At 44.1% G+C, this 22,199-nt stretch overlaps 1 protein-coding gene and 1 non-coding gene across 2 annotated transcripts; one reads left to right on the top strand and one right to left on the bottom strand.

The window, feature by feature from the left end:
• Window positions 1-370: 370 nt before the first annotated feature.
• On the bottom strand, window positions 371-533 carry LOC145337983 (U1 spliceosomal RNA). Its single transcript, XR_013885420.1, has one exon. It is a non-coding gene; the product is annotated as a U1 spliceosomal RNA (small nuclear RNA).
• A 6,170-nt stretch (window positions 534-6,703) lies between these two features.
• Window positions 6,704-15,704, top strand: LOC145337982 (trypsin inhibitor ClTI-1-like). The gene is made up of 4 exons (XM_080182775.1): window positions 6,704-6,948; window positions 11,049-11,089; window positions 11,856-11,968; window positions 15,615-15,704. Exons 1-4 carry the CDS (start codon window positions 6,897-6,899, stop codon window positions 15,688-15,690), a joined length of 282 nt encoding a protein of 93 aa, XP_080038901.1. The 5' UTR covers window positions 6,704-6,896; the 3' UTR covers window positions 15,691-15,704.
• Window positions 15,705-22,199: the final 6,495 nt, after the last annotated feature.

Here is a 22,199-nt window from a genome sequence, read left to right as displayed (position 1 = left end):
GCAGCTCTGTCCTCCCAATATCTAACAACCTGCATTGTCACTTCGGAACTGTGAAGATGCAGGGGAATGTGGAGGATGATAGCTTTAATATCCGTGTTTGAAATTCCACCACATATAAATATCCAGAAACACCACAAAGACTCTGTGGGTCAGCAGTGCTAACCACTGTGTCACGAAGCCGCATGTGACAATATGAAGGTGACAAGAATAAATCAAATTGAATGAAAGACGTCAGAGGGCAGAAGACAAATTTTTAAAGTAATTGAATATTAACATGTAAACTACTGCAATTTGGAAGGATCTTGCAAAGGAAACCAGTGATCCCTTCAGCAACAAGAGAAAAGACAGCTTCTATTTTTGATTATTAAATCAAGGGAAAGTGCAAACACAGTCCCCCACTACCACAAATTTTGCAGTCGAGTATCTCGCATTTGGGGACATCGCAGGCATCAGCACACCTGGAGTGCAATGGGATAGCCTCGTCCTGGGGGAGCCACCTGCTTGATCATGGTTTCACCCCTGCCAGTAAACACCACAAAGAATTCTGCTGAGAGTAGTTAATGAGAAACTTTCTGATGACAGAAGGCTCAGTAACCAGAGGACACAGATACATTATTTTTTATTCATTCATGGGACGTCGCTGGCTGGGGCAACATTTATTGCCCGCCCCTTGTTGCCCTTGAACTGAACAGCTTGTCAAGGGCGGCACAGTGGTTAGCACTGCTGTCTCACAGCACAAGAGACCTGGGCTTGATTCCCGGCTTGTGTCACTGTCTGTGTGGAGTTTGCACATTCTTCCCATGTCTGTGTGGGTTTCCATTGGATGCTTCAGTTTCCTCCCACAATCTAAAAGCTGTGCTGATTGGATGCATTGACTTGAACAGGCCCCAGAGTGGGGTGACTTGGGGAATTTCACAGTAACTTTACTGCAGCATTACTTCATTACAAGCCTTACTTGTGACTAATTAATTGTAAACTTCATATTGTCAACAACATTGCTGTGGCTGTAGTGTCACATCTAGGCCAGACTGGACAAGAACAGCAGATTTCCTTCCCTAAAGGGCATTGGTGAACCAGATAGGTTTTTCCGACAATCGACAATGATTTCATGGTCATCAGTAGATTCTTGATTCCAGATTTTTTTAATGAATTCAAATTCCACCACCTGCTGTGGTGGGACTTGAACCCAAGTCCCCAGAACATTAGCTGAGTTTCTGGATTAATAGTCTTGTGAAAATACCACTAGGTATTAAAGTCAGTGGCAACCTGAGGAATTTTTGAAATATATATATTCAGAGACTTATGCTTGGGAGTACTAGACTAGTAATCCAGAGACCCAGAGTAAATGCTCTGGGGACCCAGGTTCGAAGAGCAGATCGTGACATTTGAATCCAGTGAGAACCTGGAATTAAGAATCTACTGATGACCATGAAACCATTGTTGACTGTCATCATCAAAAACCCATACGGTTCACTAATGTCCTTTAGGGAGGGAAATCTGCTGCTCTTACCTGGTCTGGCTAACATGAGCTAAGAGTTGACTCTTAACTGCCCCTCTGAAATGGCTCCGCAAGTCACTCAGTTCAAGGGCAACTAGGGATGGGCAATAAATGCTGGCCCAGCCAGCAATGCCCACATCCCATGATCGAATAAAATAAGCACTATCTGTTGAAGAAAATAACTTTCAAAAGGGAATTGTATAAGTATCTGAAGAATTGTGGGGTAATGTGAAAAGAGTGGGGGAGTGGGACATAATGGGTAGCTTCTCAAAGAGAAAGTACAGACAAAATGGGCTGAACAGCCTCCTGTGCAGTGCTTCTGTGATTAGGAAACAATTGTACAGAATAATTTATCAAGGTATAGGAACAGTTTACTAACCAATTGTAATCAATAATTGTTTTTTTTAATGTGAGCATTTAAGAGGTGACTTTATTTTTCTGTCTGTCAGCAACTACAACACTTCCTTAAAGCTGTACAGAAAAGACTTTGATTTGCTTTTGATTTATTACTGTCACATGTATTAACTTACAGTGAAAAGTATTGTTTCTTGCACACTATACGGACAAAACATATCGTTCATAGAGAAGGAAACAAGAGAGTGCAGAATGTCGTGTTACAGTCATAGCTAGGGTGTAGAGAAAGATCAGCTTAATGCAAGATAAGTCCATTCAAAAGTCTGACAGCAGCAGGGAAGAAGCTGTTCTTGAGTCAGTTGGTATATGACCTCAGATTTTTGTATGTTTTTCCCAAAGGAAAAGGTGGAATAGAGAATGTCCGGGGTGCATGGGGCCCTTAATTATGCTGGCTGCTTTTCCTGAGGCAGTGGGAAGTGTAGACAGTGTCAATGGATGAGAGACTGGTTTGTGTGATGGATTGGGCTACATTCATGATGCTTTGTAATTTCTTGCAGTCCTGGGCAGAGCAGGAGCGATACCAAGCTGTGATACAACCAGAAAGAATGCTTTCTATGGTGCATCTGTAAAAGTTAGTGAGAGTTGTAGCAGACAAGCCAAATTTCGTTAGTCTTCTGAGAAAGTAGAGGCGTTGGTGGGCTTTCTTAACTATAGTGTCGGCATGGGGAGACCAGGACAGGTTGTTGGTGATCTGGACAGCTAAAAACTTAAAGCTCTTGATCCTTTCTATTTCGTTCCCATTGATGTAGACAAGGACACATTCTTCTTTATGCTTCCTGAAGTCGATGACAATCTCCTTCATTTTGTTGACATTGAGGAAGAAATTATTGTTATCGCGCCAGTTCTTCATAGAATCCCTACAGTACAGAAAGAGACCATTCAGCCCATCACACCTGCACCAACAACACTCCCACCCAGGCCCTATCCCCATAACCCCATGTATTTACCTTGCTAATCCCCTGACACTAAGAAACAATTTAGCATAGCCAATCCAGCTAGCCTGCACATCTTTGGACACTAAGGAGCAAATTAGCATGGCCAATCCACCTAACCTGCACATCTTTGGACACTAAGGGGCAATTTAGCATGGCCAATCCACCTAACCTGCACATCTTTGGATACTAAAGGATAATTTAGCATGGCCAATCCACCTAACACTCATCTTTGGAGTGTGGGAGGAAACCAGAGCACTGGGAGGAAACCCACGCAGACATGGGGAGAATTCTTGGTATGAAATCTCACAGTGTTGGCACAGTTTCCACTTTCTCAATGCTCGCTAACCTGGCAGTCAAACATTACTGGGCAGATTTTTCAATTTGTTAAGCTTATAACGTTGTCGCAGGGTCTAACTGGAAAAAGAGCCAGTGGTTTGGCGAGGCAGACTCTGTCTTTCAGCGCCTCACCGGGTTTTATGGCTGCTTTTGTCCTGCTGTCTAAGGCACCTGCCAGTCACAGTTAGGTGTGTCCAAATGAACTCTGAATGTATGGTACACCGTGTGGTTCATTGGGTGCCACTGTCCCGCTGAATGCCAGTTCTGAGATACCTTTCCTCAGTAAACCTTGCCTGAATGCTTTTCAAGTGCCCCAATGTTACAGCTGTTCATGAGTCAACAAACAAAGAGTTTGTTGTGCCCAGAGCACAATGTACGAGCTGTATTTGGCACTGGGCCAGCGGGATGTTGTAGGGTACAGGACAGGTTTTGGCTGCGATGGATACATGGAACATTGCTTAGAAAACAGATAGGAAGTAGAAATGGAGATGAGACAAATAAGGGTTGTCAAATCCAGTGAGGATTATTACCCCATAATCCTCAAAAGAAAACAACAGCAGAGACCGGAAATGTGAATGAAAAGGTCAGCAGTGGAATTACTCAGCGGGGCAGGCAGGATCTGCGGAGAGAGGTTTTCAGGTCTGTGTTTTGAGGAAAAATCACAGGTCTGAGGAACGGCTGAGGACTCTGGGTCTGTATTCGTTGGAGTTTAGAAGGATGAGGGGGAATCTTATTGAAACTTACAGGATACTGTGAGGCCTGGATAAAGTGGAATGGAGAGGACGTTTCCACTAGTGGGAAAAACTAGAAACAGAGGGCACAACCTCAGACTAAAGAGACAATGCTTTAAAACAGAGATGAAGAGGAATTTCTTCAGCCAGAGAGTGGTGAATATGTGGAACGCTTTGCCGCAGAAGGCTGTGGAGGTTAGGTCAGCGAGTGTCTTTAAGAGTTAAAGAGATAGGTTCTTGATTAGAAGGGGAATCGGGGTTATGTTATAAAGGCAGGAGAATGGGGATGAAAAAAATATCAGCCATGATATTTCAGCAGAGCAGACTGAATGGGCCGAGTGGCCTAATTCTGCTCCTATGGTCTGAAATGATTAGTTCCTCCTCCTCGTAAGACCCGAGAATCCAATGGGAGTGAAATTTGACACTGACTGAGGAGTACATTGTGTTGGAGTGGAGGTTCTGTTGCCTACTTATCCGATACTTCTCCTTCTAAAGCCAGTGAAGGGTGATCTACATAACCAGCTTACTGGATTTGACAACCCCTATTTGTCTTATCCCTTTGAAGCATTTTTCTCCATTTCAAATAATTCTGTTCACCCGAAAGGAAAAAAACTGGGGGGAGCATCGATACTCCTTCTTCGGCAGCCCTGAGTCCAAAATGACTCCAGACTAACAGTAACTACAACATGGCGGCACAGTGGTTAGCACTGCTCCCTCACAGCATCAGGGACCTGGGTTCAATTTCCTGGCTTGGAATTTGTGTGTGCAGAATTTGTACGTTCTCCCTGTGTCTGTATGGGTTTCCTCCCACAGTCTGAAAGACGTACTGATTAGGATGCTTTGACCCGAACAGGCGCCGGAGTGTGGCAACTAGGGGAATTTCACAGTAACTTCATTGCAGTGTTAATGTGAGCCTTACTTGTGCCACTAAATAAACTTTTTTAACTGTGAGATCCAGGTGACTGAGGGAGTCCAAAGCATGACCTACAGCCTCTGTCACAGGTGGTGTAGACAGTTGGTGGCAGGGCAGTTGGGGTGCCTGGTTTGCCACGTGCTACATTCACTTTCCAAGCTTGGTTTCAGCTTAGCTCTATGCAGTGAAACTCAGTCAGCTCCTTCCCGGATGCTTTTCTTCCACTTTGGACAGTCTTGGGCCAGCAGTTCCGAGATGTGGCTTTGAAATATTGCACTTTTTCAAGGAAGCTTTGATGGTGTCCTTGAAGTGCGTCCTCTGCTCTCCTGGGGCTTGCTTGCTCTGTCAGCGCACTGTCAACACGAGGCAGGTGTAACAGTGGGGGGTGTATACCATGCAGGGCTGCATAGCAAGCAGCTGTGTATAACAGGCAAGTATTTTCATTCCTTGTATATTTGCCCCAGCTCTGAAGGTTGGTACACCTCCTCTGCAACCTCTGTTGCTACTGCCTGCACTAACTCGAGCGCTTCAACCACTTTCAGATGCATTTGGATCATGGAATCCCTACAGTGCAGAAGGAGGCCATGCAACCCATCGAGCTTGCACCGACAACAATCCCACTCAGACCCTATCCCCGTAACCCTGTGTATTTACCCTGCTGATCCCTCTAACCCACACATCCCGGGACACTAAAGGACAATTTAGCATGGCCAATCAACCTAACCCGCATGTCTTTCGGACTGTGGGAGGAAACCGGACCCAGACACAGGAAGAACGTGCAAACTCCACACAGACAGTGACCCAAGTCAGGAACCGAGCCCAGGTCCCTGGCGCTGTGAGGCAACAGCGCTAACCACTGTGCTGCCGGAGAATACACAGAGAAATACAGATACAGAGAAAAGCTTCTGTTTCACCCCCAACTTTCTGCTTTGTGCAGAATAGCCCACAACGTTAGTGTCTGAATCAGTGTGGAAATGTTACAAATGTGAGGTAAGGATTTTGGAAGGTCTAATTTTAGACCTTCCAAACTGTATTACTGTATGTATTGAAATATACAGTAAATGGCAGAAACCTCGAGTATTGATAAGCAGAGGGATCTGGGTGTACAGGTACACCGGTCACTGAAAGTGCTAACACAGGTGGAGAAGATAGTCAAGAAGGCGTATGGCATGCTTGCCTTCATCGGCCAGGGTATCGAGTTTAAAAATTGGCAAGTCATGTTGCAGCTTTATAGAACCTTAGTTAGGCCCCACTTGAAATATAGTGTTCAATTCTGGCCGCCACACTTCCAGAAAGATGTGGAGGCTTTGGAGAGGTTACAGAGATGATTTACTAGGATGTTGCCTGGTTATGGAGGGCATTAGCTATGAGAAGAAGTTGGTTTGTTCTCACTGGAATGACAGAGGTTGAGGGGTGACCTGATAGAAGTCTACAAGATTATGAGGACAGAGTGGATAGTCAGAAGCTTTTTGCCAGGGTGGAAGAGTCAATTACTAGGGGGCATAGGTTTAAGGTGCGAGGGGCAAGATTTAAAGGAGATGTACGAGGCAGATTTTTTTTACACAGAGGGTGGTGGGCGCCTGAAACTCGCTGCCAGGGGAGGTAGTGGAAGTGGATACGGTAGTGACTTTTAAGGTGTGTCTTGACAAATACATGAATAGGATAGAAATAGAGGAACATAGTCCTGGAAGGGTAGGGGGTTTTAGTTCAGTCGGGTAGCATGGTTAGTGCAGGTTTGGAGGGCTGAAGGGCCTGTTCTTATGCTGTAATTTTCTTTGTTCTTTGTTCTTTTGTTATCACCAGCACAGGTAGGCAATGCAGGCGCCTGAGATAGGTCAAGTGCTTGAACATTCCTCATTGACTTGGGATTCTGCCAAATACCTGCTCAGTCCATTCCCATTGCAACCTTCTGCGAACCATATATTTTTAAAAAAGGCTTCCAAAAAAGGTTTTCCTTGAGTTAGTGTCAGATTCACGTGATTTCTGAGCTGTGACCAGTAGAGCAGGGTTGTCTGTGTATAAATACCCTTACCAACAAACTGTCTGACTCAAGATGTAAAGATTTCAGAATGCTAAACAATGTGTACGCAATCACTGCTGTCATGCTCTTTGCTTTCACCGGTGAGTGATTTAGATCATGTCAATATTACCATTTAATTCCAGTAGAATAATGGAGACTCTGAAGGGATTTCTAAATCTGACTAAATTTATATTGCAACTTTGTATAATTAAAGGCATTGTTCACGCTGGGGGCATTTTAAAATAATCTGAAAATATCCATGTTGAGATTTATTACCGATGTGATAATGTGAATAGAATCCTCTTTATTTAACATACTATATAACTTTTCAGCTCCTTCGTTGTGTGTGAGAGGGTGATGGTGTGTGTGTGTCTGTGTGTGAATGTTTATGAGTGTGTGAGAAAGGGAGAGTGTGTGTGCGAGGATGATGGTGTGTGTGTGTTTCTGTGTATGAGTGTGTACATGTGTGAGTTTTTATGAGTGTGAGAGAGAGAGTGTGTGTGCATGAGTGTGTGTGTGTGAGGGTGATGGTGTGTGTGTCTGTGTGTGTGTGTTTGTGAGTATGTGAGAGAGAGAGTGTGTGTGTGAGGGTGATGGTGTGTGTGTATGTGTGTGTGTGTGAGGTGATGGGGTGTGTGTGTATGTTTGTGAGTTTGTGAGAGAGAGTGTGTATGAGGGTGATGGTGTGTGTGTGTGTGTGTGAGGTGATGGGGTGTGTGTGTGTGTGTGAGTGTTTGTGAATTTGTGAGAGAGAGAGTGTGTGTGTGTGAGGGTGATGGTGTGTGTGTGTGTGTGTGTATGTGTGTGAGGGTGATGGCGTGTGTGTGTGTGAGTGAGTCATAGAGGTTTACAGCATGGAAACAGGACCTTTGGTCCAAATTGTCCATGCCACCCTTTTTGTTTTAAAACCCCTAAGTTAGTCGCAATTGCCCGCGTTTGGCCCAAATCCCTCTATACCCACCTTAAAAGACAAAATTGTACCCATCTTTACTACTACCTCTGGTAGCTCATTCCAGACACTCATCAGTCTCTGTGTGAAAAAATTGCTCCTCTGGACACTTTTACACCTCTCCTCTCTCACCTTAAACCTATGCCATCTAGTTTTAGGCTCCCCTACCTTTGGGAAAAGATGTTAACAATCCAGTTGTTCGATGCCGTCATTATTTTATAGACCTCTAAAAGGTCACCCCTCAGCCTCCTACATTCCAGTGAAAAAAGCCCCAGTCTATCCAGCCTCCCCTTATAACTCAAACCATCAAGTCCTGGTAGCATCCTAGTAAATCCCTTCTGCACTTTTTCTATTTTAATGATATCCTTTCTATAATAGGGTAACCAGAACTGTACACAGTATTTCAAGTATGGCCTTACCAATGTCCTGTAAAACTTCAACAAGACATCCCAATGTCTGCATTCAATGTTCTGACCGATGAAACCAAGCATACTGAATGCCTTCTTCACCACTCTGTCCACCTGTGATTCCACTTTCAAGGACCTATGAACATGTACCCCTAGATCTCTTTGTTCTGTAACTCTCCCCAGCACCCGAACATTAACTGAGTAAGTCCCGCCCTGGTTTAATCTACCAATACATCACCTCGTTTTTATCTAAATTAAACTCCATCTGCCATTTGTCAGCCCGCTGGCCCAATTGATCAAGATCCCTCTGCAATTGGAGATAACTTTCTTCACTGTCCATTATGCCACCAATCTGGTGTCATCTGCAAACTTACTAACCATGCCTACTAAATTCTCATCCAAATCATTAATATAAAAGACAAATAACAATGGACCCAGCACTGATCCCTGAGGCGCACCGCTGGTCACAGGCCTTCAGTTTGAAAAACAACCCTCTACAATCACCTTCTGGCTTCTGTCAAGAAGCCAATTTTGTATCCATTTAGATACCTCACCCTGGATCCCGTGAGATTTAACTTTATGCAACAACCTATCATGCGATAGCTTGTCAAAGGCCTTGCTAAAGTCCATGTAGACAACATCAACTGCACTGCCCTCATCCACCTTCTTGGTTACTCTTTCAGAAAACTCAATTAAATTTGTGAGACATGATTTTCCACTCACAAAGCCATACTGACTGTCCCTAATCAGTCCTTGCATCTCTAAATGCCTGTCTCTCAAAATACCTTCCAACAATTTACTCGTGAGAATCACTAGCCTGTAGTTCCCAGGGTTTTCCCTGCAGCCCTTTTTAAACAAAGGCACAACATTTGCCATTCTCCAATATTCAGGCACCTCACCAGTGACTATTGATGATTCAAATATCTCGGCTAGGGGACCCACAATTTCCTCCCTAGCCTTCCACAATGTTCTGGGAAATACTTCATCAGGTCCCGGAGATTTATTTACCTTGATGCGCTTTAAGACCAGCACCTCCTTCTCTGTAATATGTACACTCCTCAAGACATCGCTATTTATTTCCCCAAGTTCCCAATTAACCATGCTTTTCTCAACAGTAAATACTGATGAGAAATATTCGTTTAGGATCTCACCCATCTCTTGTGGATCCGCACATAGATGACCTTGTTGATCCTTAACAGGCCCTACTTTCTCCCTTGTTACTCTTTTGCTCTTCATGTATTTGTAGAAGCCCTTTGGATTCTCCTTACCTTATCTGCGAAAACAATTTAGTGTCCCTTTTTTTGCCCTCCTGATTTGTCTCTGAACTCTACTCCTACACCCCACTTGATCCCAGCTGCCGAAGCCTCTTTCTTCTTGACCAGGGCCTCAATATCCCGAGTCATTCAGGGTTCCCGACTTCTGCCAGCCTTGCCCTTCACTCTTAAGAGGAATGTGTTTGCCCTGAACCCTAGTTAATACACTTTTGAAAGTCTCCCACTTAGCAGACGTCCCTTTTCCTTCTCACAGACTCCCCCAATTATCTTTTGAAAGTTCCTGCTTGCTACCATCAAAATTGGTCTTGCCCCAATTTAGAATTTTAACTTTTGGGACAGACCTATCATTCTTCATAGCTATTTTGAAACTAATGTAATTATGGTCATTTAAGATGGAGATGAGGAGAATTTCTTTCCCTAAGAAGGTGATGCGTCTTTCCCAGAGGGTGGCGCAGACAGGGGTTAACGAATGTTTTTATGGCAGTGGGAGATAGATTCTTGACTAACAAGGGAGTAAGTGAGAATGTGAAGTTGAGATCACAATGAGACCAGCCACCAGTTCCTGAATTGCACGATCGAGGGACCAGATGGTCTACTCCTGCTCCTAATTTATAATTTAGTAAACAGTTCAGAGAAAGAATACTTGACTGATTCCTGGGATGATCTGTATGACTGGACAGGTCAAACTGTCTTTATTAGGTTGCAAACAGGTGTTTTATTCTGCTAAATATTTTTGGCGCCACCATCCCATTTCTAAGGAGAGGCTGGATAAACTGGGATTTTTTTTTCTGGAGTGTAGGAGGCTGAGGGGTGATCTTATAGAGGTCTATAAAATAATGAGGGGCACAGATAAGCTGGATAGTCAATATCTTTTCCCAAAGGTAGGGGAGTCTAAAACTGGAGGGCATAGGTTTAAGGTGGGAGGGGAGAGATACAGAAGTGTCCAGAGGGGCAATTTTTTCACACAGAGGGTGGTGATTGTCTGGAACAAACTGCCAGAGGTAGTAGTAGAGGGGGTACAATTTTGTCTTTTAAAAAACATTTAGATAGTTACATGGGTAAAGGATATGGGCTAAATGCAGGCAATTGGGACTAACTTAGGGATTTAAAAAAATGGGGCGGCATGGATAAGTTGGGCCAAAGGACCAGCTTCCATGCTGTAAACCTCTGATTCTATAATGCATCCATATATACACTTTGTATTTAATATGTGCTCAGAAAATTAGACAGGCAACTGAGAGTGATTGGTGGCTTTGTTATATCCCCCAGTCTAACCGAGGAGCTTGTGCTAAGGCGTACAGGCATCAATAGTCCCCTGACAGGACAACATCTAACCGGCGGACACCCTATGAATAACTTCTGGCCTTGGTTCAGGAATTAATTCCCTATTTATACCATTGTTCCCATCGGAAGATCGGTTCCAACTCACAACGCTTTATTTGCAACATGGTTTTCAGGAACCAGTTGTTAAGTGTGGATTCAGTTAGAAGTCCCATCATTTTTACAAATATTGTAACTGAGTACAATCTGATCTGTATATCTCTTATTGTTGTTAATACTTTGTGTTTCAGATGTGGGAACAGCTCTGAATGATGCCTCTTCTGAAGAGGAGGTAAGTTTCTGGCTCAGTTTTGCCAAGAGTTCTCGCCAATGGGATTAAGAATGCTTGTTACATAGAAACATAGAAGATAGGAGCAGGAGGAGGCCATTTGGCCCTTCAAGCCTGCTCCGCCATTCATTAAAGTCATGGCTGATTGTCCAACTCAACAGCCCAATCCTGCTTTCTCCCCATAACCTTGGATCCCATTTGCCCCTCACAGTGATGCCGAGGTTAGCCACTGCTGCCTCACAGCACCAGGGACCTAGGTTTGATTCCCAGCTTGAGTCACTGTCTGTGCAGAGTCTGCATGTTCTCCCCATGTCTCTGTGGGTTTCCTCCCACAGTCCAAAAGACATGCTGGTTAGGTGAATTGGCCATGTTAAATTCTCCCTCAGTATACCCGAACAGACACTGGAGTGTGGCGACTAGGAGATTTTCGCAGTAACTTCATTGCAGTGTTAATGTAAGCCTACTTGTGAAACTAACAAATAAACTTCTAAGTGCAGTATCCAACTGTCTCTTGAATACATTTAACGTTTTGACATCAACTACTTCCTGTGGTAATGAATCCCACAAGCTCACCGGGTGAAGAAATGTCTCCTCACCTCCGCCCTAAATGATCTACCCTGACTCCTTAGACTGTTTTAACTAATGTTGACTAATTTTCTCTCTCTAACTCTAATCCAAAGGTTTATCCTGTAAATCTGGTTACGATCTTATGTTTGTAGTTAATTTAATTGCCTGTCAATAATGAATGTGTTCATCTGATCTCTTGCAGCCAGACTGTGAAGATTTCCCTGATATCCCAGTCTGTCCCATGTTCACAAAGCGAGTCTGCGGCACAGATGGGATGACCTACATCAACCGCTGTAATTTATGCCTATATAACTGGTGAGTGACGTTTAAACCTCTGTACCAGCTCGCTCACCATCTCAAGTGAAAACCCAGACTGATGGTAAAAAGGAAATGGGGTTTTCAGAGGGTGGAATCTTGCTGCTAACTGGAACAACAGTTCATTAGCTACCCCTCTGTTTACGATGAAGTCCGTAACAGAAAATGACATTACAAAGTGGAGAGACTGTTGTTTCTAGTTGGTGTTGGCTGCAGGCTATACCAGTTCTTGTAATAATACCATGCTCATTGTTCCTTGGGAGCACTGAAGAGAGGCAGCAATTTGTAAGAGGAGAGCTTGTGGGTAAGTTTTTTTTTGCTAGTTTTTTAAAAATTTTATTCTGGAAACCGGAGGTAGTTTGCAAAGGGACTTGGGTAGTTTTTTTCTCCTTACCATAAATTGGACTGGTGAGGAATCCTGATACTCTACACAGGTAGAGTACCCCACCCATCCACCTCCTCTAACCTAAAAAAGAGGTGGGGGGGGGGTGCTTGGAGTGAGAACAGGTAAGTTTGTTTTTTTTTGTGTGAGCTGGAAGGGCTTTGACTCACAGGGCCTAAGCGAAAAGGGTGAGGCAAGGTAGGTTTATAAGTTTTTATTACTTTTTTCTCTATTTCTAAAAAGGGCAAGTATGAGTGAGGCCAGTATGTTGTTGCCAATTGGCAGTATGTTGTTGCCAGTTGTTGCCAAGTGGCCAGTTGGAGGCTGCTGGTCTCCCAGACATCCATATCTGTGCTCGGTGTGTGGAGCTTCAGTCCCTAAGGGACCAGATTAAGGAACTGGAACTGCAGCTCGAGGACCTTCGTCTCATTAGAGAGAATGAGGAGGTAATTGACAGGAGCTACCCGCAAGTGGTCACACTGGGGCATCGGGAAGAAGGCAAGTGGGTAACAGTTAGGAAGGGGAACGCTCACATGATGGAGAGCACACCAGTGGATGTCCTCCTTCAAAATAAGTACTCCTGTCTGAGTACTGCGGTGGGGTGGGGGGGGGGGGGGAGGCGGTGCGGTGTACAGCTCACCTGGGGGAGGAAGCAGTGGCCAGGTCTCTGGAGCTGAGCCTGACCCAGTACTTCAAAAAAGTAAGAAAAAGAGCAGCAAGGCAGTGTTAATAGGGGACTCCATAGTGAGGGGATCAGACAGACATTTTTGCAGACGCAGACGGGAGTTGTGGATGGTGGTTTGCCCCCCTGGAGCTGGGATCCGGGATGTCTCTGGACGCGTCCCAGACATCCTGAAAGGGGAGGGTGAGGAGCCGGAGGTTGTGGTTCATATAGGTACTGCTGACATAGGCAGGAAGAGGGAAGGGGTCATGAAAAGGGATTATAGGGAATTAGGTAGACAGCTGAGAAAGAGGAACGCGAAGGTAGTAATCTCAGGTTGAGAGGCGACCTGATAGAGGTTTATAAAATGTTGAGAGGAATAGATAGGGTGGATTCTCAGAGGCTATTTCCCAGGACTGAAATGGTCGCTACGAGAGGACGCAGGTTTAAGGAGGACCCATCCACAACCACTCTCTGCCTTCTGCAGGCAAGCCAGTTCTGGATCCACAAGGCCAAAGCCCCTTGGATCCCATGACCTCTCACCGTCTCAAGAAGTCTTGCATGGGGGACCTTATCCAAAGCCAACCTGAAGTCCATGTAAACCACGTCCACTGCTCTTCCTTCGTCAATGTGTTCACTCACATTTTCAAAGAACTCAACTAGGCTGGGAAGCAAGTACAGAGGAGATGTTAGGGGAAAGTTTTTCACTCAGAGGGTGGTGAGTGAGTGGAATCGGTTGCCGTCGGTGGTGGTAGAGGCAAACTCGCTGGGGTCTTTTAAAAGACTTCTGGATGAGTATATAGGATCTAATGGCATTGGGAGTTACAGATAGTTCTGTGGCTTGGTAGGTATAGGACTTGTGGGCCGAAGTGCCTGTTTGTGCTGTAGTGTTCTATGTTCTATGAGATGAAGACATTGCCTATGTGGTCCTGAGCACCTGGGAGCACAGATCCCATGCTTATTTCTTGGATATTATACACCCTGCTCCATATTCCATACTGTTTTAGCTGTAACTGTGAACTGAACATGGGGTGGGGAGCAATGCAAATGCCCTATGTAACACCACCTGGCCTACATTCCTGTCCAAAGCCAACTTCACCTCCCTTGCTTGCACCTTAGCAACATTGAGGGCTCCCACCAATAAAAGGAATGCATGGCTTTCCCCCTCACTCAAAGCAATTGCCTAATAACATGTTCCCTGCTGTAAAAACTACCTGATTTTTATTCCCGTTGATCCAGAGCACAAGCTTTACACCTACGACAAGTTAACAATCTGCCATAGCGTCCATAAAAGTTAACAATCTACTTTTTTAAAATTCATTCATGGGACATGGGCATCGCTGGCTGGCCAGCATTTATTGCCCTTTCTTAGTCGACCTTTGACGGCAGTTGAGAGTCAACCACATTGCTGTGACTCTGCTGTGACACGTGTAGGCTCAGACCAGGTAAGGATGGCAGATTTCCTTCCCTAAAGGACATTAGTGAACCAGATGGGTTATTCCAACAATCGACAATGGTTTCATAGTCATTGATAGATTCTTAATTCCAGATTTTTTTTACTGAATTCAAATTCCACCGTCTGCCATGGCGGGATTCGAACCTGGGTCCCCAAAGCATTTGTTGAGTTTCTGGATTAACAGTCTATCAATAATACCACTAGGCCTTTGACTCCCAATAGTGTCTAAAGACATCTCAAGCGTCTATACAAGTTAACGATCTATCTCAGTGTCTGTAGAATTGTGTCTACACAAGTTAACAATCTATTTCAATGTCCGTACAAGTTAACAATCTATTTCAATGTCCGTACAAGTTAACAATCTATTTCAATGTCTGCACGAGTTAACAATCTCTCTCCGTGTCTGTGCAAGTTAACAATCTCTCTCCGTGTCTGTACGAGTTAACAATCTCTCTCCATGTCTGTACGAGTTAACAATCTCTCTCCGTGTCTGTACAAGTTAACAATCTCTCTCCGTGTCTGTACAAGTTAACAATCTCTCTCTGTGTCTGTACAAGTTAACAATCTCTCTCCGTGTCTGTACAAGTTAACAATCTCTCTCCATGTCTGTACAAGTTAACAATCTCTCTGTGTCTGTACAAGTTAACAATCTATCTCAGTGTCTGTACAAATTAACAATCTATTCCAGTGTCTGTACAAGTTACCAATCTATTCCAGCGTCCGTACAAGTTAACAACCTATCTACGTGTCTACACTGTTAACAATCTATCTTACTGTCTGTAAATCAATCTATCTCAGTGTCAGTACAAGTTAACAATCTCTCTCAGTGTCTATACAAGTCAACAATCTATCTTACTGTCTGTACAAGTTAATAACTTATCTTCGTGTCTACACAAATTAACAATCTCTCTCAGTGTCTGCACAAACTAACAATCTCTCTCAGTGTCTATACAAGTTAACAATCTATTCCAGTGTCTGTATAAATTAACAATCTATCTACGTATCTACACAAGTTAACAATCTATCTTACTGTCCGTACAACAGTCTACCTTAGGGTCTGTACAAGTTAACAATCTATCTCAGTGTCTACACAAGTTAACAATCTCTCTCAGTGTTTTTGGACAGTAACCGTCTCGCTTTATTTCAGGCTAAATAACGCAAAAGTTAAGATCAAGCATAGTGGATTTTGTACAAAGTCACATCAGGATGTGGAAGAATACTAACTGAGAGAACAAAGGGTTCTCGCGGTGAACCCATGTCTTTTTTGTAAAGATCTACACTTTAAAGGATGAATTCAGAATAAAGTTAAATAAATATGAATTGTGTCTGCTGGCATTTTCTTGCTAGTGTGTGCTTATCTTTTGACAAAACACTGCTTCCTTGTTTACTATTTCTTAAACTGCAATGAATGTATTATGTACAGATTGATTCTGCATTAAATCATTTAAAGTTACCTGATGTGGTACTTTATAAAAGTGGATATATCAGAGAAGAAACAAAGAGATCACAGCTGCCTCAGCCCACCTCAAAGTGTCTGTACAAGTTAACAATCTCTCTCAGTGTCTGTACAATTAACAATCTCTCTCAGTGTCTGTACAAGTTAACAATCTGTCTCAGTGTCTGTACAAGTTAACAATCTGTCTCTGTGTCTGTACAAGTTAACAATCTGTGTCTGTGTCTGTACAAGTTAACAATCTGTCTCTGTGTCTGTACAAGTTAACAATCTGTGTCTGTACAAGTTAACAATCTCTCTCAGTGTCTGTACAAGTTAACAATCTATCTCAGTGTCTGTACAAGTTAACAATCTGTCTCTGTGTCTGTACAAGTTAACAATCTGTCTCTGTGTCTGTACAAGTTAACAATCTGTCTCTGTGTCTGTACAAGTTAACAATCTGTCTCTGTGTCTGTACAAGTTAACAATCTGTCTCTGTGTCTGCTCAAGTTAACAATCTCTCTCAGTGTCTGTACAAGTTAACAATCTGTCTCTGTGTCTGCACAAGTTAACAATCTCTCTCAGTGTCTGTACAAGTTAACAATCTGTCTCTGTGTCTGCACAAGTTAACAATCTGTCTCAGTGTCTGTACAAGTTAACAATCTGTCTCTGTGTCTGTACAAGTTAACAATCTGTCTCTGTGTCTGTACAAGTTAACAATCTCTCTCAGTGTCTGTACAAGTTAACAATCTGTCTCAGTGTCTGTACAAGTTAACAATCTGTCTCTGTGTCTGTACAAGTTAACAATCTGTGTCTGTACAAGTTAACAATCTCTCTCAGTGTCTGTACAAGTTAACAATCTATCTCAGTGTCTGTACAAGTTAACAATCTGTCTCTGTGTCTGTACAAGTTAACAATCTGTCTCTGTGTCTGTACAAGTTAACAATCTGTCTCAGTGTCTGTACAAGTTAACAATCTGTCTCTGTGTCTGTACAAGTTAACAATCTATCTCAGTGTCTGTACAAGTTAACAATCTGTCTTTGTGTCTGCACAAGTTAACAATCTGTCTTTGTGTCTGCACAAGTTAACAATCTGTCTCAGTGTCTGTACAAGTTAACAATCTGTCTCAGTGTCTGTACAAGTTAACAATCTGTCTCTGTGTCTGTACAAGTTAACAATCTGTCTCTGTGTCTGTACAAGTTAACAATCTCTCTCAGTGTCTGCACAAGTTAACAATCTCTCAGTGTCCGCACAAGTTAACAATCTCTCTGTGTCTGTACAAATGTACAGTGTCTCAGTATCTCAGTGTCTATACAAGTTAACAATCTATCTCAGTGTTTTCAGACAGTAACCATCTCACTTTCTTCCAGACTAAATAACGCACCATCCATGTACGCTCAATCCTATCTTCCACTATCATCATCTTCACCCCTGTCCTCGCTGAGGTTATTCTTGGAGATCTTACCTGAGGTGTGGTGATCTCGGGTTAAATCACCACCAGTCAGCTCTCTGTCAATGGTGGGGAGGGGGGTGGGGGACAGCCTATAAACATATGGGACTGTGGCCACTTTATCTTTTACCTCACTGATGCACATTGCCTCCTGGATCCTCATGTATCCAATTTAAATCCTCATATTCAAATCTCACCCTTTCTAACTCTGCAATCTCCCCAAACTCTACACTCACTCTGGAACTTTCCCACTTTGAATTTATCCTATCCAATCTGTCCCTCACTATTGGCAGCCATAGCGACCACCATCCAATCCTTCTGCTTGGAATACCCTACCCAAATCCCTTCATGTCTCCGACTCTCCTCTTCATAAGACTCATCTTAAAAATCCAAATCTCTGGCCAATGCCCGCTTTGATTCACCACCCATGTGTGTTTGACCATATTTCTGGTGTGTTTTTCTACAATACAGGCACTGCCTACATGCAAATTGTATTTAATTGTGGGACTTGCTACTGTCCAATGGGCAGTGAAGTATCATTGATTTGTCCCCGTGGGATCAGCATTCAATTGTTTCCTTTCATTTGTTTCCAGAGGAAGGTGACGCCATGTTGGGTGAAGATCATTATTGCTTTCAGCCCAGGTGAATGTCACTGCGCCAAGCAGCCTCTTCGAGGACAGGGGTGAAGATGATGATAGTGGAAGATGGGATTGAACACACATGAATGGTGCATTATTTAGTCTGGAAGAAAGTGAGATGGTTACTGTCTGAAAACACTAAGATAGATTGTTAACTTGTGTAGACACTGAGAGAGATTGTTAACTTGTACAGATCCTGAGATAGATTGTTAACTTGTGTAGACAATGAGAGAGATTGTTAACTTGAATAGACACTGAGATAGATTGATAACTTGCCAAATCCTTACCTGTCAGAAGAACGTGATTCACGTGCTCCACCCTAACCTTGATGTTCCAAACAATGAAATCCATCAAGACGCTGGTGGGTCCACAATGGCCACTGTTAAAAGTTGCTTCCTTGAAATGGAACCGCTGACAGTTCCGAAGGAGGCCATTCAGCCCATCAAGTTTGTTCCAGCCACAATCCCACCCAGGCCCTATTCCCGTAACCCCATACATTTACCCTGCTAATCCCCCTGACACTAAGAGGTAATTTAGCAAGGTCAATCCACCTAACCTGCACACCTTTGGAGTGTGGGAGGAAACTGGAGCATCCGGAGGAAACCCACACAGACACAGGGAGAATGTGCAGTCTCTGCACAGACAGTGACCCGAAGCTGAAATTGAACCCAGGTCTCTGGTGCTGTGAGGCAGCAGTGCTAACCACTGTGCTACCGTGCTGCCCACTTCTGAATAGTTTGCAAAGTACATAACTGCCAGGTATCTACTTAAAAATACTGTGTTAGCTAATGATGAGAAAGCAGAGTGTGTATTTCTCCATGGTCCCCATCTATGCGTAAGGCTGGTTAATGAGTGTTCACCATAAAGCTAACCTGTTGTAATAATTGACAAATATTCTCATTACCCACTTCAGGCAGGAGCCTGGCTGCATTTAACAACACTCTTGTACCAAACTACTCAGGCAAACTGGACAGGCTTGCCAAATCCTCTAATAAGCATGAATTTAATTGGACATTAAAAAGTAACAGCGTAATATAATTGGCATGTAAATCATTGTGACATAATTGATAGTCTTCATTCCTGAGCCAGGCACTTCTCATCAACCTCCACATGGTAATCCACGGTGCTTTCTCATGTCTGCTGCTCTCTGTGCGCTTAGAGTTTATTTATTAGTGCCACAAGCAGGCTTACACTGCAGTGAAGTTACTGTGGAGATCCCCAAGGCAACACACTCTGGCCCCTGTCTGGGTACACTGAGGGAGTTGTAGAATCCCACAGTGCAGAAGGAGACCATTTGGCCCATTGAGTCTGCACTGACAACAATCCCTGCCAGGCCCCATCCCTATAATCCCAGGCATTTACCCTAACTAGCCCCCCCTAACACTAAAGGGGCAATTTAGCACGGCCAATCCACCTAAACCTAGACATATTTGGAGTGTGGGAGGAAACCGAGCACCTGGAGGAAACCCATGCAGACACGGGGAGAATGCGCAGACTCTGGTCACCACGTTATAGGAAGAGGGTGTGATTGCAACGGAGTGGGGTGCAGAGGAGATTCACCAGGATGCTGCTTGGGATGGAGTGTTTAAGTTATGAAGAGAGGTTGGATAGACTTGTGTTGTTTTTTCTGGAGCAGAGAAGACTGAGGGGTGACCCGATTGAGGTGTTCAAGATTATGAGGGGCATGGACAGGATGGATAGGGGGCAGCTGTTCCCTTAAGTTAAAGGGTCAGTCATGAGGGGACATAAGTTAGAAGTGAGGGGTGGGAGGTTGAGGGGGATGTGGGTCTGGAATGTGCTGCCAGGGAGGGTGGTGGAAGCAGAATGTCCCACATCCTTTAAAAAGTACCTGGATGAGCACTTGACACATGATAACATTCAGGGCTGTGGGCCAAGTGGGATTAGGTGGGCAGGTCAGGGAGTTTCATGCCTCGGTATCGACTCGATAAGCCAAAGGGCCTCTTCTGTACTGTAGTATTCCATGATTCTCTGCACAAGACAGTGACCTGAGGCCGGAATCAAACCTGGGTCCCCGGCGCTGTGAGGCAGCAGTGCTAACCACTGCGCCACTGTGCTGTCACCCCCTTTAGTGGTGGAATTGTTCACATGTTAATGGACTGACTGTGCTAAATTACCCCTTTAGTGTTAGGGGGGCTAGCTAGGGTAAATGCCTGGGATTATAGGGATGGGGCCTGGCAGTGATTGTTGTCGGTGCAGACCCGATGGGCCAAATGGTCTTCTCCTGCACTGTGGGATTCTACAACTCCCTCAGTGTACCTGCACAGGCACCGGAGTGTGTCGCTTTGGGAGTTTTCATAGTAACTTCATTGCAGTGTTAAGTCTACTTGTGGCACTGATAAATAAACTTTAAGCACACAGAGAGCAGCAGACATGAGAAAGCACCGTGGATTACCATGTGGAGGTTGATGAGAAGTGCCTGGCTCAGGAATGAAGACTATCTATTATGACACAATGATTTACATGCCAATTATATTAGGCTGTTACTTTTTAATGTCCAATTAAACGGCCGTATTGCAAGCCAGCGTTTATGATTGACTCCCATGAGTACGATAAGCAAAGATAAGTGTGCCTGAGCCAATGTGTGGTAAAATTCATTGACAAAGGGGATGCTCCAATATGCTCCCTGCAAAGCAATAAGGAACCCCCACACTAAATTCACATTTCCTGCGCATTACATACGCACTGCGGTCCATGTAGTATAGGTACACCCATAGCACTGTTAACAAGGGAGTTCTGGAATTTTCACCCCAGCCAGCTTTCACTGTTATAGAGCAAGCTCCCACTGCCTGAAACTCATTCTGTTATGCAGACAGCTCTTCTTTCCTGAAACTCATTCTGTAATAGAGCCAGTTCTTACTGCCTGAAACTCATTCTGTTATACAGTCAGCCCTCACTGCCTGAAACTCCTTCTGTTATACAGTCAGCCCTCACTGCCTGAAACTCATTCTGTTATACAGTCTGTTCGCACTGCCTGAAACTCATTCTGTTATACAGTCAGCCCTCACTGCCTGAAACTCATTCTGTTATACAGTCTGTTTGCACTGCCTGAAACTCATTCTGTTATACGCCAGCTCCCACTGCCTGAAATTCATTGTTATACAGTCTGCTCGCAGTGCCTGAAACTCATTCTGTTATACAGACAGCTCGCAGTGCCTGAAACTCATTCTGTTATACAGACAGCTCTCACTGCCTGAAACTCACTCTGTTATACAGACAGTTCCCACTGCCTGAAACTCACTCTGTTATACAGACAGTTCCCACTGCCTGAAACTCATTCTGTTATACAGCCAGCTCTCAGTGGTTGGGACTGGGCATCATATACAACACATTAGTGAGACTGTAGATAGTTGTATGAAATCTGGGGTGCTATTAATGGGAGATTTGGGGCAGCACGGTGGCACAGTGTTTAGCACTGCTATCTCACAGCTCCCATGTTCAATTCCTGGCTTGGTTCACTATGTGTGTGGAGTCTGTACATTCTCCCCGTGTCTGTGTGGGTTTCCTCCAGGTGCTCTGGTTTCCTCCCAGTCTTTCACACAAGTGAAAGACATGCTGGTTAGGTGCATTGGCCAAGCTAAATTTACCCTAGTGTCTGGGGATTAGTGGGGTAAATCTGTGTGGTACAGGAAAAGGGCCTGGGTGGGTGTGTGGTCGGTGCAGACTCGATGGGCTGAATGGCCTCCTTCTGGACTGTAGTGATGTATAATTATAATTTCCCTAGTATTGACTGGGCCACTCAGAGTTCCAAGTTCCTGGATGGGGTGGGATTTGTTGAACGTGTGCAAGAAGATTTCCAGAATTGATATATTGAGAGTTCTGCTTGGGAGAGTGGAATACCAGAGCTCCTGTTGGGAAACAAGAAAGGGCAAGTGTCAGGCGGGAAGCACCTTGGGTCCAGTGATCATAACAGCACCAGTTTGAATATAGTTAGGGGAAAAGATGGGATAGATCCACAGGTTAAGGTCCTAAACTGAAGCAAGGCCAATTTTGGGAGCATTAAGCATAATCCCTGATTCCGGAGTTGAGAGGGTTGGTTTATGAAGCGAGACTGAGTAGACTGGGGCTTTTCTCATTGAAATTCAGAAGGATGAGAGGAAATTTTATAGAAACAGATAAGATTATGAAGGGAATAGATAAGATAGAAGCAGGGAGGTTGTTTCCACTGGTGGATGAAACTAGAGCTAGGGGGCA

This window comes from Carcharhinus amblyrhynchos, unplaced genomic scaffold (assembly GCF_965287045.1).
Source record: "Carcharhinus amblyrhynchos unplaced genomic scaffold, sCarAmb.v2.hapA scaffold_87, whole genome shotgun sequence".
Lineage (NCBI taxonomy): Eukaryota > Metazoa > Chordata > Chondrichthyes > Carcharhiniformes > Carcharhinidae > Carcharhinus > Carcharhinus amblyrhynchos.
Note: the sequence above shows the minus strand (reverse complement) of the source record. Positions and strands in the feature narration are given on the sequence as shown.